We start from the raw sequence: 18,806 nt of genomic DNA on the forward strand, positions 1-18,806 counted from the left end.
CAGCCTTCTGAGTACATTTGCATAGTCATATCGGTGCAAAATCGGTGCACAATCCACACAGAAAAGGTCTGTTTTCATTCCAGCTCAAAAATTAACTATAACGGCCACCATATCGGTAATTCATGAATTTTCCCTCTCTAAAATCGGTATTGGTCGTGCTCTAATAATGATATAACATTTTATCATCAATAGTTGAAAACATATTTTCTGATGATTTGTTTTGCAAATATTTGCTGAGAAAGACCCAAAATAAAGATAATTCACAGACATGACATTATTGTGGCATGAAAACATTGAATAGACATTACAAAAAGTGGTCATAGTACAGTTTGTTTTTTTCCATACCATTGGCTATCACTGGCCTACAGTCCACAGCAATCCATTCAATTGAGTTTGTCAAGCGGTCTGAAGTTGATTTATTGCCTGTTCTCCCAGGATGCCTTCTTGCATCTTTCTGCACTATTTTCTAATTGTTGGTCTATGCAAGTTCATTTTTCCTCAAATCCTTGACAGTGCAACACATGAGTATATGAACTTATGAAATACTGTATGTAAGGATGCTAGCTAACGTAGCCTCTATAAATGTTTTCACACATTTGAAACAGATAGAAGAGTCATGGGAGATTTATTCTGAAAGTGTGAGCGATGTGCTTTAAAATACAGCATAAGATCTTTCTCCACAAACAACACATAAACCAGTCTACTGCCGGCACCAAAGATCAGCTGCAATAATAAAGCAGCCCTTTCATAAACACTGTGAAGTGTGAAAAGCCCACAGACAATAAAACGTATAGCGATACGGTCAAGAATGTAAGCTAGTTCACCATGGAGTGTATTTAAGAGGGTTTCTGCAGAGAATATATGTGGACTTTCATTTCTGTGTTATATGTCATTTCTCAGTTAGTACTCCTACGAGCGCTCGGCTGTTAATAAGGAACTGAATTGCTCTTCAAACACTTCATCCGTTAAACTTTCACTTTTTAGTGAAATAGGCCCTTTTCACAAAATTAGTACAATTATCAGAGGTCATCTCTGCTAGTGCACAGCACAGTAAAAGCTCTGGAAGTGTGGAAATATTCACAAAGCAGCAATTCAAAAGTCTCCAGTAACTTCTTTAGCTGCAAAATAAAAATTGCTCTACCTATTTATTTAAACACATCATATTGAATTTAGACAATTTCACTAATGCAATTTTTCTCATAGCACCTTCAACAACCCTTTTTTAGATCAATGTTATATAAGTTCAAATCTGACACAAAAACTGCACTGGTTCTCACATGTGTAGTAAATGAAAATTATACACCACTTTTGAATTCTGGATGCAAATGCAGGCCAGACACATTTCACAAATATGGTATATTTTTGTATACTTGTCCCTTGAAAAAAAAAAAAAAAAACATCATTTGTTGTTGTTTTTGTGAGAACTATTAGATCCATTAGATAAACTATTATCTAACATACAATTAACATAGTATGAAAAGTAGCTAGTTTAGGGATGATACCAGATACCATTTTTTTGGAAAAGAGTGAATTCCATATTTAACTGTTTATTTCAATTTTATCATCAAAATGGTGTCAAAATAAATGAATGTATCATTACTTTAATCAAATGAAAATGGAACAATTAATTTTCAACATAATAATGTATTATTTTTATCAAATGAAGTGCCATTAAGCAATACTTCACAGTACAATCCAAAATACAACACTAGAGTTATGGTGTTTGATCAAATAAATTGCTGCACAGATGAGCGATATTGCTTAAATAGGGATGGGACGATATATCGAATTTTTATATATCACAAACCAAAAAAATTACAAACCATATCGTGTCAACTCGATATTCCGAAATTTGCAACACTGTTTTCATAAAAATGTGATCATAAACAAAATGACCCGTCAAACATCATAATCTCTATTGTTTGATTTTACCCCTACTGCGCTTTTTTCTACATTGTTTACAGGGTTCACACAAGATCCTTAAAGTGCTTGAATTTAGCTTTTAGAACTTTAAGAACTGGAATTCCTGGTAAATCGTCTTGCTTTGATGGAAAGTGCTTGATATTAAAGCGGATCATTTCCTCCGTGTAATGTGTGTCCATCAAAGATGAGGCGACTCCACTTTCATTGGATAATGTGTCTTAATATCCTTTCTGTTCTTTACAGTAAGATAAAGTTAAAAGAAATATTAATTTTAACCTCACGTAGCATGGATGCGCTAAAGATTCTCGTTAATGTTCGCTGAACCAGAACACTGTGAGCCACTCGTTGATTGGTGGTGGTTGAGGAGATTCCCCCTATACTATGTAAAGCACTTTGAGTGCCTAGAAAAGCACTATATAAATGTAAGGAATTACTAAAGTGACAGCAACCTTTTTAGAGTTTCTTATACAAACGAATGTAAACTCAATGTTATTACTTGTAAATTGTACACATTATTTCAAACAGTGATGCTCATATCATTATTATATATGTATACAATTTCATGATATAATATTAATGTAATGTAGAATTTTTGTATTTTAGTTGTATTTAGTTACATTTTGATTATAATAATGATGACAAGCAAATTATTAAAATATAAATATTTTTTTCAGGACAGGTTCTGTGCAGTGCTATTGCTTGTTCTGCACCAGATCAGCCTGAATGTATCCCACTATTTTTGAAAGCTTATTTGGTTGTGATCTTTTCTTATAGAGAAAGGTATACGAGCAACTCTTATTATTTAATCTTTGAACATTTATGTTGTGTTTTAAAGAACGTTCATTTGATGAGAAATTTTAATGAGCATTTTGCTCAAACATTTTTTCAGAATATAAAAACATTTCTGTAATATTCAGAATCGTGAACCTCATATCGCATATAGATACAGTTGGCAAGGAAGCCCCGCCCACTCATGGGGGAAAGCAGAGCCCTGTTACCATAGTTATTCATTCCTATGAGAAAAACAGGGAGAAATATCCAATAGATTTGGCTATTTTAACAACGAAAAACATGACGAAAAGCTGTTGTGTACTTTTTACACTTCAGACAAAGCCAAAAAACCCGGAACAGATTTTTTATCGCATTCCAACTGACACAAATAAAAGCTGAAAGAAGACCACTGTGGCTGCAGGCTTTTGAGTTGCAGAGTCAAACTGTTCAGAAGTTTACATTTACAATTTTCATGTTAATGTTTTGTTATTCGATCCAAAACATTTAACTTTTTTTTAAACATCAACATCAACACTTATTATTTATATAATTTAATTTGATTATTAAAGTCTTTTATCCACACATTAATGATATTTTTTTGTAATACAATTTTTTTATTAAATCTTATAATAACAAGAAACACATACATATATATATATATATATATATATATATATATACACACACACACACACACACACACACACACATTTAAACCCCACAACCCCCAACCCCACCTCCCCAAAAAACAATCCTGTGGTCACACATAAGTAAATATATACATACACACACACACACACACACACATAATAATCATACTCACTTAAAAACTATACTACAATACTCTCTCCACACCCCACACGAGAGCCCCCCCAAAAATTCCAAATACCTGCCCCATTTCCGGACAAACAAATCTAAATCACCCCGTCTTCCCAATGACACCTCCTCTTAAGTCGCTACCCTCCCCATCTCTAGGCACCACTCCAGATATGGGGGCACACCAGCTGACCTCAAACCCCTCAAAATAACCTGCCTGGCAATCATCACACAGGTCAGAACCCAGTTCTCTATATGACTATCCCCCACATCAATGACCGCCCCATCGCCCAGAACACAAAGTCTGGGGCAAAACAAAACCCGAGTGCCCACCACGTGGCACAAAAAATTCTAGATGCAGACTTAACGTTTTTAAGAATCTTAGACCACACTCCTTCCTCCAATACCAAGTTGAAGTCTTTCTCCCATACTTTCTTGAGAGAAGTTAAGGCTCCATCCTCCAGACTCTGAATTAACAGGGAGTAGTACACTGATGCCTCATGACCTTTTCCAAAAGTCGCAATCACCTCTCCCAAAACATCTGCCTCCTTAGGGGGGTGTGTGCTACTACATTAATGATATTTTGAAATATTGTTCACATAAAATAGCCCAAATTTAAGGTGAAACCTGTGATATGGCTGATACGATGTCAAAGTAAGATCTTCAATTATTTTTATATTAAATTTACATCCTCAGAGGACAATTGTCACGATATATTTGAGGAAGGACCCAAGATGCAGGATGGCAATGAAAGGTGTTTTATTGAAACGAAAATAAATAAATAAATACAAACAAAACTCACGAGGGAGAAATAAAAGATAACACAAAAACAGAACTGAAAACAAACCGACAAGGAAAACTAAATAAAATAGGAAACAAAAACTCTCAGGGTGGCACCGGTGGGACTGGGCTGCTTGACTTGACGTGGTGGCTAGGCTAGGTGTAGCAACTTGATTTGATGTAGTGTCGGTATGACTAGGCCTGATGGCTTGATTTGGTGAGCAGGCTCCAGGAGATAGCTTAATGGAATGAGCGGGATCAGCGAGTAAAGACGCTGACTACCACCACTGGAGTCACGAGTTTGAATCCCACGGAGTGCTAAGTGACTCCAGCCAGGTCTCCTAAGCAACCAAATTGGCCCGGTTGCTAGGGAGGGTAGAGTCATATGGGGTAATCTCCTCGTGGTCGCTATAACGTGGTTTGCTCTTGGTGGGGCACGTGGTGAGTTGTGCGTGGATGCCGCGATGGAAGCCTCCACACGCGGTATGTCTCCGCGGTAACACGCTCAACATGCCACGTGATAAGATGCGCAGGTTGACGGTCTCAGACGTGGAGGCAACTGAGATTCGTCCTCCGCCACCCGGATAGAGGCGAGTCACTACGCCACCACAAGGACTTAGAGTGCATTGGGAATTGGGCATTCCAAATTGGGGAGCAAAAAATATATATATATATCAGTTCCTGGTTTTTTGGCTTTGTCTGAAGTGTAAAAAAAAGTACACAACAGCTTTTCGTCAACTTTTTCATTGTTAAAATTTATTGGATATTTGTCCCCATTTTTCTCATAGGAATGAATGAGTAACTATGGTAACGGAGCTTAGCTTTCCCCCACGGTAAACCACGCCCCCAGTGTATGACGCATTGTCGACTTTATCTATAGAACTGAATCGTGAGATAACCATATCGTCCCATCCCTATGCTTAAATATAAGATAATTATTATTTATTTATTATTATTATCTTCATTTTTAGTAGTAGTAGTATTACGGTAAACATGGCATAACTGTACAGTAGTGATATATTTCTGTCATACATTTTTCCATTTAAATTGAGCTTTTATTTTGGAGTGAGGCCCTTTCTGTTTCTGTGTGTTTTGGTGGTACCTTCTCCACTTCGGAAAACCAGATCGCTAAGTGACTCTGGGTGAGTTCCATTCCGAAGTGATAATTTCTATGCATTATTACTTTCGAAGAACTTAACCATCGACTATGAGAGCTTTGGAGGGCTAAAAGGTGTGAGGTACAAAAATAGCTTTCAATCGGAACTCACCTTTTAAACATTTTGTTTATTGGACATGCTGTTTAACGCGATCTTACAGCATGGCTATAATGATTGTTCTTCCCTCAAAGTGCCTTTCAGAGACTGATTCATCCCGTTTGGATCGAAGGGACAGTGTGATTATTAAACCACAAAAGGCTGCTGTTTAAGTAAACAAATATGTAATCTGTATGTGCTGTGCACTATAAAGTGAACTAGCACTCTGCTTGATATCATCTGCAACAAACAGAGTGCGTGATGCTCATGATGGTGTTTTCCGTGTATGAGCCAAGGAGCTCTAAAAAGGTATGAGCAGATGTCGTCGGCACAAAACCGACTCCACACATTCACTTTGAAATGCGCAGCATATGCAAACTATATATTTATCTAAATAAATCGCAGCCTTTGTGGTTTAATAAACACACGAGGACATAACATGATTTTAATTTGTGTGCTGAAAGTTTACAGAATGACATTCGTACGTCAGATGGTATCGGTTTTGGTATCAGTGCATTTTTACGAGTAAAAGTACAGTATCAGACCCAAGTTTGAGTTATATGAAGTTGAGTAAATGATGAGTGATTGAGTGAAGCCCAATATGTAAGGAAGTCTGCAAAGAGCTGGTGTAATGTTTGTTTGTATCAAACAGGTTACAGGAGAAAAGAACACCTGTGGCACCTGAGTAAAGATCTTTGACACGTTCTTGCTGTGGAGGCCTGAGGAGCTTCTGCTCACCTGATGTAAAAAGAGATCTGCTGTCTGACGGAGCTGCTACCAGAGAGTCCACAATGTCTGACCTTCTCTGGAGGAGCATGGAGATCATCTCAAAGCCTTCAGGACCCAGAAACTCAAACAACTGAGGGGAGAGAAAAAGATGAGATTAGAAACAAAGGAAGGGGGACAGAAGAATGGGGACATGATAAATGATGAGGTAGAAATATAAGTGTAACCAGAACAGATGTTTGTTATATGACTAGAAAAATATGCAAATCATAAACATTGTTGTTAATCAAGGTATGGTAATTATCATTCCAAAACAATATCACAAACCTATATATAAGCAATTGTTCTCCTCCCTGCTCAGTAGGTTACGATATGCACTAAGAAGTGTAAGTGGAGATTGATAGTAAAAAAATGACTTAAATATTGATCTGTTTCTCACCCACACCTATCATATTACTTTACAAGACATGGATTTAACCACTATGTGATTTTTGGAGCTTCAATATTTTGGCACCCATTCACTTGCATTGTATGGACCTACAGAGCTGAAATATTCTTGTAAAAATCTTTGTTTGTGTTCAGCAGAGTAAAGATAGTCAAACACATCTGGGATGGCATGAGGATTAGTAAATGATAAGAGAATTTTAATTTTTAGGTGTACTATTCCTTTAAGACTTCATGAAACTTCATTAGTTTAAAGACTAAACTAAGAGTCTCATACATAAATCTATTTAACATAAAGAATAAAAACTGTAATGTGTTGAGTGGGATCTCTCAGGGGAAGTGCAGTATAGCAGATATTAAAATGATGAACTATAATTATCTGCAATACGGTGAAACAATCACACTGACAACATTAATTAAATGAATGAGAACAGTGCTGGGAAACCATGGTCCAATCAAATGATCATGCTGGACTTCTTCAATGATGAGCGCAATTACCTTTGCAGAGGCAGTGTTTGAATGATAATGTCTGATAAGAGGAGGAGTCTTTAGGGATGTTGAGTTGACCTGCTCCTGCAGCTGTTAGTGTGACTCTGTCCATAATGTTCATAAAGTTAAAAAATATATATATTTTTTGGACATTCATATAGATTGGAATAAATGTGTTTCTTTCAAAAAAATTATATATGTAAACAAACGCATCTACTGTATATAGAGTACAGATGGAATACATTGAATTTGTCATCAAAATTATTAAAAACGAATTATAAAATGTAAATTGTAAAATCAATAATTTCATAATGTACAAAGTTAGAATGTTCCCTGCATTAGCTGAGAATTTTTCATATGTAAGCAAAATTATAATTGAAATACCATATGAATCATAATTGGAATTGAATCTGGGGATGTGCACGAGTAATACACTAATCGAGTAATCGTTCTGCACCAGCTAGCTGAGTATTAAAAACCCAACTCAATTTATTGCAAATTGATTTTCTTTTGCGCTTTTGCCTGCTGTAAGCAATGCTGAATTATACTGTACTTTCCCTCTGAATCTTTCACCAAATCTCTGGTTTTATGCCTGGGGGCGCTGCTAATGTGTGTCATCAAGGTACTGGATAAGAGCAGATATCATGGCATATTTGGTGTGTGCTTCTTAGTGCGGCAACACTTTTGATTCATATTTTGATTCTTATTTAATTCTACACTATTAACATTCGGTTCTCGTTGGAGTCATGCAAACCAACAGAAGATCATCTGCTTTTATGGCGGAAAGAAAATGCAAAGCGGTACAAGAAACTCTGAAACTTATCAGACCAGTATGTGCATTAAACATAAAGGCTAATGTTCACTGCATGTTTTTTGGAGTAATAACATGTGAAATGATAACATATTGATAGCCTTTATGTAGACTCAGATTTTATATATGCACATTACCCTAATGCCATCAGTATAGGTTTCAACGTAAGCACCGGGTGAGTGAAAATGTTTGTTATTTTTATTTTTTATTTATATTGCTTATTTCATTTTTTTTTTTCCCAAAAAGAAAAGCATAGTTTGTTGAAGTTGGCTTATTTTGAAGACTTTCTTGGTAACATCTGTGAACAATACAAGGTAGCACTTTATTTTACAGTACGTGTACTTTCCTGGTACATATTTAACATATGTTGTACCTACAGACAAGTGTAGCAACAAGAGATATCTACCTAAAACGTCCATAAATGGTAACTAAAATAAAACATTACTGTACTTACCAACGGAACATACATGGTAAATATGTTGTACATTCACATTGTACATGTTTCACATTAGTTAACATGTACGTACACTATAAGTGCCTATTATTACCCCACGCTTGTCTGTAAGTACAGTAAAGTTTAATGTTAGTTACCATGTAGGTACACTTTAGATAGTATGTATTGTTACGCCACATTTGTCTGTAGGTACAACATATTTACTATATATGTAACATTGGTAAGTACAGTAATGTTTCATTTTAGTTACCATTTACAAACACTTCAGATAAGTACCATTTGTTACTGCACATTTGTCTGTAGGTACAACATATTTAACATATGTACCAGGAAAGTACACGTACTGTAAATAAAGTGTTACCCAATACAAAAGATATATTTTACGTACATGCCATATTTGTTATTTTTAAATTATATTTTAATTTATGTGTAATCATAAAATCAGATTTTGTAGGTACTCGACTACAAAATTACTACAAAATTACCATAATAGAATAGTAATTTAATCAAATCTACGGAAATCTGTGGAAATCTATATCAATACCAAGCCTACATATACTGTTTACGTCTTGTAGCAATTCTTTTGAAACAATGAGTATTTTAATGTTTATGGACTGGCCCCATTCACTCTCATAAAAAGTGCCTTACTATCGCTTCTTATATATACATGTATATATATATATATATATACACACACACACACACACAGTGCATTCAGAAAGTATTCAGACCCCTTCATTTTTTTCACATTTTGTTATGTTGCAGCCTTATGCCAAAATGTTCACATCAATCTATACACCATACCCCATAATGACAAAGCAAAAACCAGATTTTTGATAACTTTGCAAATTTATTAAAAATAAAAAAATATCATATTGACATAAGTATTCAGACTCTTAACTCAGTACTTAGTTGAAGCACCTTTGGCAGCGATTACAGCCTCGAGTCTTTTTGGGTATGATGCAACAAGCTTTGCACACCTGAATTTGGGGATTTTCTGCAATTTTTCTCTGCAGATCCTCTCAAGCTCTGTCAGGTTGGATGGGGGCCATCGGTGGTCAGCTATTTTCAGGTCTCTCCAGAGATGTTCGATTGGGTTCAAGTCCAGGCTCTTGCTGGGCCACTCAAGAACATTCACAGAGTTGTCCCCAAGCCACTCTTGCATTGTCTTGGCTGTGTCCTTAGGATCATTTTCCTGTTGGAAGGTGAACCTTTGACCCAGTCTGAGGTCCTGAGCGCTCTGGACCAGGTTTTCATTAAGGATATCTCTGTATTTTGCTGTGTTCAGCTTTCCTTCAACCCTGACCAGTCCCCCAGTCCTTGCCGCTGGCAAACACCCCCACAGCATGATGCTACCACCACCATGCTTCACCGTTGGGATGGTATTGCACAGGTGATGAGCAGTGCCTGGTTTCTTCCAGTCATGATGCTTGGAATTGAGGCCAAACAGTTCAATTTTCATTTCAACAGACCAGAGAATCTTGTTTCTCACAGTCTGAGAGTCCTATAGGTGCTTTTTTATGTCTTCCACTGAGGAGAGGCTTCCGTCTGGCCACTCTGCCATAAATCCAAAATCGGTGGAGTGTTGCAGTGATGGTTGTCCTTCTGCAAGTTTCTCCCATCTCCACACATGATTTCTGGAGCTCAACTAGAGTGACCATCGGGTTCTTGGCCACCTCTCATATCAAGGCCCTTCTCCCCCGACTGCTCGGTTTGGCTGGGCGGCCAGTTCTAAGAAGAGTCCTGGTTGTTCCAAACTTCTTCCATTTAAGAATTATGGAGGCCACTGTGCTCTTGGGAACCTTCAATGAAGCCAAAATGTTTTTGAAGCCTTCCCCTGATCTGTGCCTCAACATAGTCTTGTCTGAGCTCTGCAGGAAGTTCTTTTGACCTCATGGCTTGGTTTTTGCTCTGATATGCATTTTCATCTGTGAGACCTTACATAGACAGGTGTGTGCCTTTCCAAATCACGTCCAATCAATTGAATTTGCCACAGGTGGACTCTTATCAAAGTGTAGAAACATCTCAAAGATGATCCAGAGAAATGGGATGCAACTGAGCTAAATTTCAAGTGTCATAGCAAAGGGTCTGAATACTTATGTCAATGTGATATTTCAGTATTTATTTTTAATAAATTTGCAAAGTTATTAAAAAATCTGATTTTTGCTTTGCCATTATGGAGTATGGAGTGTAGATTGATGTGGAAAAAAAATAAAGCATTTTAGCATAAAGCTGCAACATAATATGTGAAAAAAGGGGTCCGACTACTTTCTGAATGCACTGTATACATGCACATTATATATATATATATATATATATGAGCTTTAAAAAGAAAAAAAACAAAACAAAAGATCTTGCCTCTTGTACTGGTAGCACCCCTGCAGGGAGGTTACACTAAAGCAAACTTGCTAAATTAAAAAAAGCCAACAGCAGACATAAGTAAAGAGGCTTGTGTGTACTAGTGTACTGAAAGCACAAAGCTTTTACATTGCCATGGAAACACAGTTTCCTTACACCCAGAGACTTTTTTTCAAAAACTTCCCACATTTGTTTGTCTTTTGTGTGTTTCTGAGCTGTGCTCGTAAGATCTTTTAAAATGTTCCTTTACAGTTTTTTTATTATTATTATTCAGTTATTTTCCTCATCGTTTTTTTTAAGTACCTTCCCAGAAGCTGTTCTTTGTTCATAAATGGGTGAATCTCCCCAAAACTGTCAAGAAATATTCAGGCCATATTTATCCCCAAAATCAAAGGAAAAAAAAGAAATTATATTTTGCATAAAATTTGTTTTGTATTGTGGTATTATTTTCTTGACAACAATATTTAATCCCACCTCGCCCCGTTCAAAAAGTACTAGGAATTTTAAAGAATGTCCTGTTCACTGATTTCAATGACAGTTGATAGTGACTTACTGATTATAAAAGCACCCAAATGTGTCATTAAAGTAGTCCATGCGTAGAAGTCCAGTCCTTTTATTGCCAATAAGGCAATTAAGGTAACAGAGAAGTATATATCCACAGTTATAAAGTGAATGTTAACATCACTAACCACACTTTTTCTGTTGACATCCTGGAATAAGGTTGTACAGCTGTTATGTTTCATAAGCATAGTGCAATTTTCTCCTGGAAAAACGATCCTAAATTGCCTGTCTAATGTTCATCTCCTCTACTCTGTTCTATATTTGCTTTTGCAGAAAATGTCATTACTTGTGAAGTACAAATGTGAAACATTAAAAGCTTCACTGCAAGGTTTAATGGTAGTGAATGGAAAGCCTTTTAACTTTGCTGTTGTTGACTTTGGACTGACACGTGTGGAGAACAGTGGAGAGACGGGTGCACAAAGGCCAGCCCACATCTGAAGGTGCCGGTGGGAGAGCTGCCATCCAAATGTCAACTACGTGAGGAACATTAAAACAGGGTGTAGCTGAAGTACTACAGCGCTCAGTGTTGGGTCGGGGAAACACCCATATCAGGCAGATTACACATCAAACACAATGCAAGTATTACACAGCGAGTCTACATTTTTATAATACCACTAACAAAACAACAAAAAGTAGCATGGTAATACCATGGTCTTTTGGACATGTGCCATGGCAATACCATGGTATTCTTTGAAGTAAATTGGAGTGCCATGTTATTGCCATACAGTAAATGAATATGGGATTAACACCATGAGAAACAGAACAAATTTCAGAAACTTCCCTGGCTGACATTTTTCATTTTGCTAATACTTTTTCTGAATAAACATAAACAAATGATGATGAAACCCAAAGTATTAAATGTCATGGATCAACATTTACTGAGTAATCCATTATTTTGTAGAGGGGGTTCAAAATGACAATTTTCTCTTGTGACAATGGAGTACAACAACAGGTCAAACAAAATAACCTTTTTTCACAGAGATAGATAGGTCTATTACTAAAATCAGTTGACTTCAGCACCCCTTGTTGCTTTATATGTCAATGAAAATTTTTGGGAACAAAAAAAAAAAAAAAAAACGTGATGATTTTCCATAGTTCAGAATCAGAATCAAAATCAGCTTTATTGCCAAGTATGCTTACACATACAAGGAATTTGTCTTGGTGACAGGAGCTTCCAGTGTACAACAATACAAAAACAATACAAAAACAGCAGCAAGACATAGATAATAATAAAAAATAAAACTAATTATACACATACGTACAGACACACACAGACAGACACATATATACATACATACACACATACGTAGTGCAATCTAATACAAATCTGTTATCTGTTATGTACAGTGCAAATACAAATCTGTTATGTACAGTGCAAAGGTTTTTTTGTTTTTTGTTTTTTTTCCAGAGGAATGAAATGGCAGAAGAGGTTGGATGTGTTGGATAAATATAAAAAAGACTAAACTGTGTATTGCACATAGTTATTGCTCAATGGGGCAATTTAACTGTTCATGAGATGGATAGCCTGAGGGAAAAAACTGTTCCTGTGCCTGACAGTTCTGGTGCTCAGAGCTCTGAAGTGTCGGCCATAATGCAACAATTCAAAAAGGTAATGGGCAGGGTGAGTGGGGTCCAGAGTGATTTTTCCAGCCTTTTTCCTCACTCTGGGAGTGTATAGTTCTTGAAGGGAGGGCAGGGGACAACCAATAATCATCTCAGCAGTCCAAATTGTCCTTTGTAGTCTTCTGATGTCTGATTTCGTAGCTGAACCAAACCAGACAGTTACTGAAGTGCAGAGGACAGACTCAGTGACCGCTGAGTAGAACTGTATCAGCAGTGCCTGTGGCAGGTTGAAATTCCTCAGCTGGCGAAGGCAGTACAACCTCTGCTGGGCCTTTTTCACATGGAGTCAATGTGTGTCTCCCACTTCAGGTCCTGTGAGATGGTAGTGCCCAGGAACCTGAATGACTCCACTGCTGCCACAGTGCTGTTTAGAATGGTGAGGGGGGTCAGTGTTGGGGTGTTCCTCCTAAAGTCCATAATCATCTCCACCGTTTTGAACGTGTTCAGCTCAAGGTTGTTTTGACTGCACCAGACAGCCAGCTGTTTAACCTCCCTTCTATATGCAGACTCATCGTCATCTCGGATGAGGCTGATGACAGTAGTGTCGTCTGCAAACTTCAGGAGCTTGACAGAGGGGTCCTTGGCCATGCAGTCATTGGTGTAGAGGGAGAAGAGTAGCGGGGAGAGCACACATCCCTGGGGGGCACCAGTGCTGATTGTACAGGTGCTGGAAGTGAGTTTCCCCTGTCTCACAAGCTGCTGCCTGTCCGTCAGAAAGCTGGTAATCCACTGACAGATAGACATGGGAACAGAGAGTTTGTGTAATTTATTCTGGAGTACATCAGGGATGATGGTGTTGAAAGCCGAACTGAAGTCCACAAAAAGGATCCTAGTCCCTGGTCTGTCCAGATGTTGCAGGATATGATGCAATCCCATGTTGACTGCATCATCCACAGACCTGTTTGCTCGATAAGCAAATTGAAGGGGATCTAGAAAGGGTCCAGTAATGTTCTTCAGGTGGGCCAACACCAGTCTCTCAAATGATTTCATGACCACAGACATTAGGGCGACAGGTCTGTAGTCATTAAGTCCTGTGATTTTTGGTTTCTTTGGGACAGGAATAATGATTGAGCGTTTGAAGCAGCATGGGACTTCACACTGCTCCAGTGATCTATTGAAGATCTGTGTGAAGATGGGGGCCAGCTGGTTAGCACAGGATCTAAGACACGCTGGTGAGATGCCATCTGGGCCTGAAGCTTTCCTTGTCTTTTGTTTCCGAAAGACATGACTCACATCATCTTCACAGATCTTAAGTGCAAGTTGAGTAGCAGATGGGGGAGGAGGGGGGTTGCAGGAGGTGTTGGTGTTTGTGTGAAGTGAAGGTCAGAGTGGGTGTGGGGTGTGAGATTGGGCCTTTCAAATCTGCAGTAGAACACATTCAGGTCGTCAGCCAGTTGTTGGTCCACCACAGGGTTGGGGGTAGGAGTCCTGTAATTTGTGAGTTGTTTCATGCCACTCCACACTGATGCAGGGTCGTTAGCTGAAAACTTGTTTTTAAGCTTCTCAGAGTATCTTCTTTTAGCCACTCTGATTTCCTTGTTCAATGTGTTCCTGGCCTGATTGTACAAGACTTTATCCCCACCCCTGTAAGCATCCTCTTTGGCCTGACGAAGCTGCCTGAGCTCTGCTGTAAACCACGGTTTGTCGTTGTTGAACTTTAAATAAGTCCTAATAGGAATGCACATATCCTCACAGAAACTGATATATGATGTAACAGTATCTGTGAGCTCGTCCAGGTCTATGGCTGCAGCCTCAAAAACACTCCAATCCGTGCAATCGAAGCAGGCTTGTAGTTTCCGCTCTGCTTCATTGGTCCATCTCTTTACAGTCCTTAATACTGGCTTGGTTGATTTTAATTTCTGCCTGTAGGTTGGAAGAAGATGAACCAGACAGTGATCAGAGAGTCCCAAAGCTGCTCTAGGGACAGAGCGATATGCATCCTTTATTGTTGTGTAGCAATGATCCAGTATGTTCCTCTCTCTGGTGGGGCATGTAATGTGCTGTTTGTATTTGGGCAGTTCACATGTGAGATTTGCTTTGTTTAAATCCCCAAGAATAATAATAACTGAGTCCGGGTATTGTTGTTCCATGTCTGTGATTTGATCAGCCAGCTGTTGCAGCGCCGCATTCAAACACGCGTTTGGCGCAATATACACACTCACCAGAATAACGAGGAAAACATTTTTGAAGTTGGAGTGTCTATAACGGCAGAATTATTAAAGATGTCTTAATATCCTTTAATATTCTGGTTCAGAACAAACTTTTCTTTTAGTAATGTCATTTGTAAGGCCCTATATGGTTAAATCCCATGCTCCATGCATACATTGTTAAATCTGACCCATTTTCAATGGTCGAAAACCAAATGTGAGTCACATGGTATGAAGCAAGTTTTTCTTGTCCAACAAAACAAAGGTCTGAAGTAATATGTTGAAACTAGAAATGTAACAATATTTATCCAAATAAAAACAATAATGCAAAATCTCCAAAAAATAAAGTATTACTAAGAATAACCAACGCATGTGGTTCTTCAGTCTTTTAGAAATGTACATCTGAAAAGCTCTGGAATGCATCATTAGAGGTCCAAGCAAAAAAGGTGCTCTACTGTAAATGTACAGATTTTCTTATTTTTCTGCCCTAAAAGTGTTTGGTAATAAACACTCCACCCATCTGCCATACAGATACAACGTTGATCCAATGTTACAATGTCGGGCTGGTCCGGATGCTCAAACAAGCTAAACAAACTATATTTTGACAGCGCCAGAGAATCAAGCTGTTCATAGTTTTCAGGGGATTCAATCTATGAATGGCTTACATATAGCTGTCTTTGTATAATAAGATAGGAATGAAACGTATGGATAGGAGAAAGTATTTCAATAACAAAAAAATTATCCACATCACATTTGAATCACACAAGTGATTAAACATCATGGGGCAACAGGCACAAAAAATTAAATAAAAAAAAAAAAGTGTCTCTACCGCAACCCGATCTCATGAGAATTTGTCACAATAGTATGAGCCAAGGTGGCGAATTCCAACCTGGTTGCAAAACTTGTTATCCGTCTCTCCAGGTACAATTCCCTGCAGTTTCCAGGTGAAATGAACACTAGAGGTGCTACAACAACTGTGTGTTCTATTCACTTTCACTCAAATCATGACTTCAGTGGCTGATTTTGACTTTATAAGCACTTTTTGGACTTTATTTTCTCTCTATTATGTTATGATAGACACATTTGTACTCTAATATTATTAGCTTACACAGTAGGGCTCCACAAAGAGCGTTGGACTTTGGACTCAGAGGACCGCAGTTCAAAACCACACATGAACTCAAGCTGACACGTGACACGACAGAGACATAGAAGCGACACGAATTGACGTGGTTGCTTCAGAAAATGTGCTTTTCATTTCGCGTCTGCATTTTAAAACGCTGTTGGTTTAGGTGTTAGGATATGTCTGTTTTGTTAACTCTGGGGTCGACGGATGCGCCGGCGCGTCCTGCTGAATTTTTTCCTCATAACAGCGAAACGACTTAAAATACTCTGTCATTTTTGGGCATACAGATAAGTGTAAGACATTATTAGAGACTATAAAGGGTCTACCTTTATTTGTGTACACTCACAATAACAACAAATCCTTGTGCTTCTGTAAAATAAAGAAAATAAACAAGGTGTGCTTTCAGTCGTCTCTGTCTCTGCGAGCATCTTTCTGAAACACGTCACAAAAATGAACAAACTCCGCGAATACTTATCAGACAAACATGAAACATATGTCTAAAGAAAGCTTAAAATGTCTACTTTTAAATAAAACAATTCAAATTTAAAACAAATATTTAAATGTACAGTTTCTCCTGGCTCAGCTAATTATCGCTAATGTGATCACACCCACCAGCAGAGGGCGCTATTCATAGGGTAATGTGCTGAGGCGATTAATGAAAATGGTAAACGCCCCCAACAGTGCCTTAAAAAGCATCAAGTTCATTCACTTTTCTGCGCATTTGGAAGATGGCACACTACACAGGTGAGGAAGAGTTCACATTTTCCTCAGAAGAAGAGCGGGACTCCGATGAATGTTTGTATTTTGAAGAGCGACTTGATCCAGCCGAGGATACAGTTTTGGATGAGTAAGTCTTTACTTACATTAGTTGACATGCTATTTTATATAAACATGTACATATTTTACTAGTTGGACTATTTCCAGACTTGCCAGCCAGGATTCAGAGTATTGAAATTTGAAATATGTCCTAATAGGCAAGTTTTAGTTACATTTAAATGTTGTTTCGGTTAAAGCAGGTATTTAAATTGTATGCTGTATGATATAAATATGATATGTAATATGATATAAAAATAATATGAATGTTTAGATTATATTTTAACTAGTGTTTATGCTGCCTCATTATCATCAACGAAGCTTGTGCTTGCAAATATCTGTTCAGGTGTAAATGTGTAAAATGTGCTGTAAATATGCCCAAATTAGAAAATCAGCATATTAGAATGATTTCTGAATGATCATGTGACACTGAAGACTGCATTAATGATGCTGAAAATTCAGCTTTGATCACAGGAATAAATTGCATTTTACAATATATTCAAATAGAAAACAGTTATTTTAAATTATAAAAATATTTCACAATATCACTGTTTTTGCTGTATTTTGGATCAAATAAATGCAGCCTTGGTGAGCAGAAGAGACTTCTTTTAAAAACATAAATTTTTTTTACCGATCTATAAACTTTTAAATGGCAGTGTAGGTCTAACGTTTTTAAGTAAAGTCTTTATGTAAAGAAAATGTATAGTCAGATTACTTCTTTTAACTTAAACTTGATTTTGTGAATAAGCTACAAACAATACATTCAATCATTACGTCTCCTCACATTAGGGCTGGGCGATACAGCTAAAAAATTTATCACGGTATGTTTAATTTACCCACTCTATGAGGCAAACAAAAAATTATTTTAGTTTTAACAGTCAAAAACAAAATAAACTTTAAACAAATATCTTCTTTTTTATATCCTATATGAAGCTTAAATAAATAAGTGTTAAAGAAACTCTTGAACCTAAGTAAACTGTTACAAAAATCGTTTGGAGGATTTCTCATAAGGCATTGTTGCGGAGTACCTCTCCATCGTGGACTGCTTGTGGGTTGTTTGTTGAGGTGAGGTAGATGTAGGTCATAGCGGACGACATGCTGCATATTCCAAAGGGTGGAAGCGGTTAAGGTGATGAAATAAGTTGCTTGTGTTTCCGTACTTGGCCGGGACATTTTTTATTTTTTTTTGCAAAGCTTACATACAACGGTGTTCTGATGTTGGTCAGACATAAAGAAACCAAAAAACTGCCACACTGGCGAGCTGACATGTCCTTTTTTATTCACAATCTCCTCATCACCGGCAGGCAAGACACTCATTTTCGCATGTGTTCTGATGTCACATGGCGATGGCGCAACCGAACCCCACAGCAACGCAACTTGTTATTGGCTGTTTGCTTGTCGTAGCACGCTCCTTTATCAAGCCATGTGATAGGCTGTTTATGATCCAGGGACGGCGCACGCTTGAGGGTTGTTCATGCAACCAAACTTCATGTTTATATACATTTTAATGCATTTAAGTGAAACCATCGAGAGTTATATCGAACATTTTTAATATCGTTATCGATAAAGGTGTACCGTCGATAAATACCGATATCGTTTTATCGCCCAGCCATACCTCACATTCATTCTCTCTCAGGGGAGGGGTCTTTGTCTCCTCAGGTGTGAATCACATCAATATTCATGATCATCCACACCTCCCGCATATGGCCTTTCT

The 18,806-nt window shown here is 37.7% G+C and overlaps 1 protein-coding gene across 1 annotated transcript in view; it reads right to left on the reverse strand.

The window, feature by feature from the left end:
* Nucleotides 1-18,806, reverse strand: part of ascc3 (activating signal cointegrator 1 complex subunit 3) — a 295,431-nt gene that overhangs the window by 245,646 nt on the left and 30,979 nt on the right. The window contains exon 5 of the mRNA XM_051720604.1: nucleotides 6,282-6,402. Coding sequence (XP_051576564.1) covers nucleotides 6,282-6,402 — 121 coding nt within the window. The remainder of the gene's footprint in view (nucleotides 1-6,281; nucleotides 6,403-18,806) is intronic.

The sequence above is a fragment of the Myxocyprinus asiaticus genome, chromosome 16, assembly GCF_019703515.2.
Source record: "Myxocyprinus asiaticus isolate MX2 ecotype Aquarium Trade chromosome 16, UBuf_Myxa_2, whole genome shotgun sequence".
Taxonomy (NCBI): Eukaryota; Metazoa; Chordata; class Actinopteri; order Cypriniformes; family Catostomidae; genus Myxocyprinus; species Myxocyprinus asiaticus.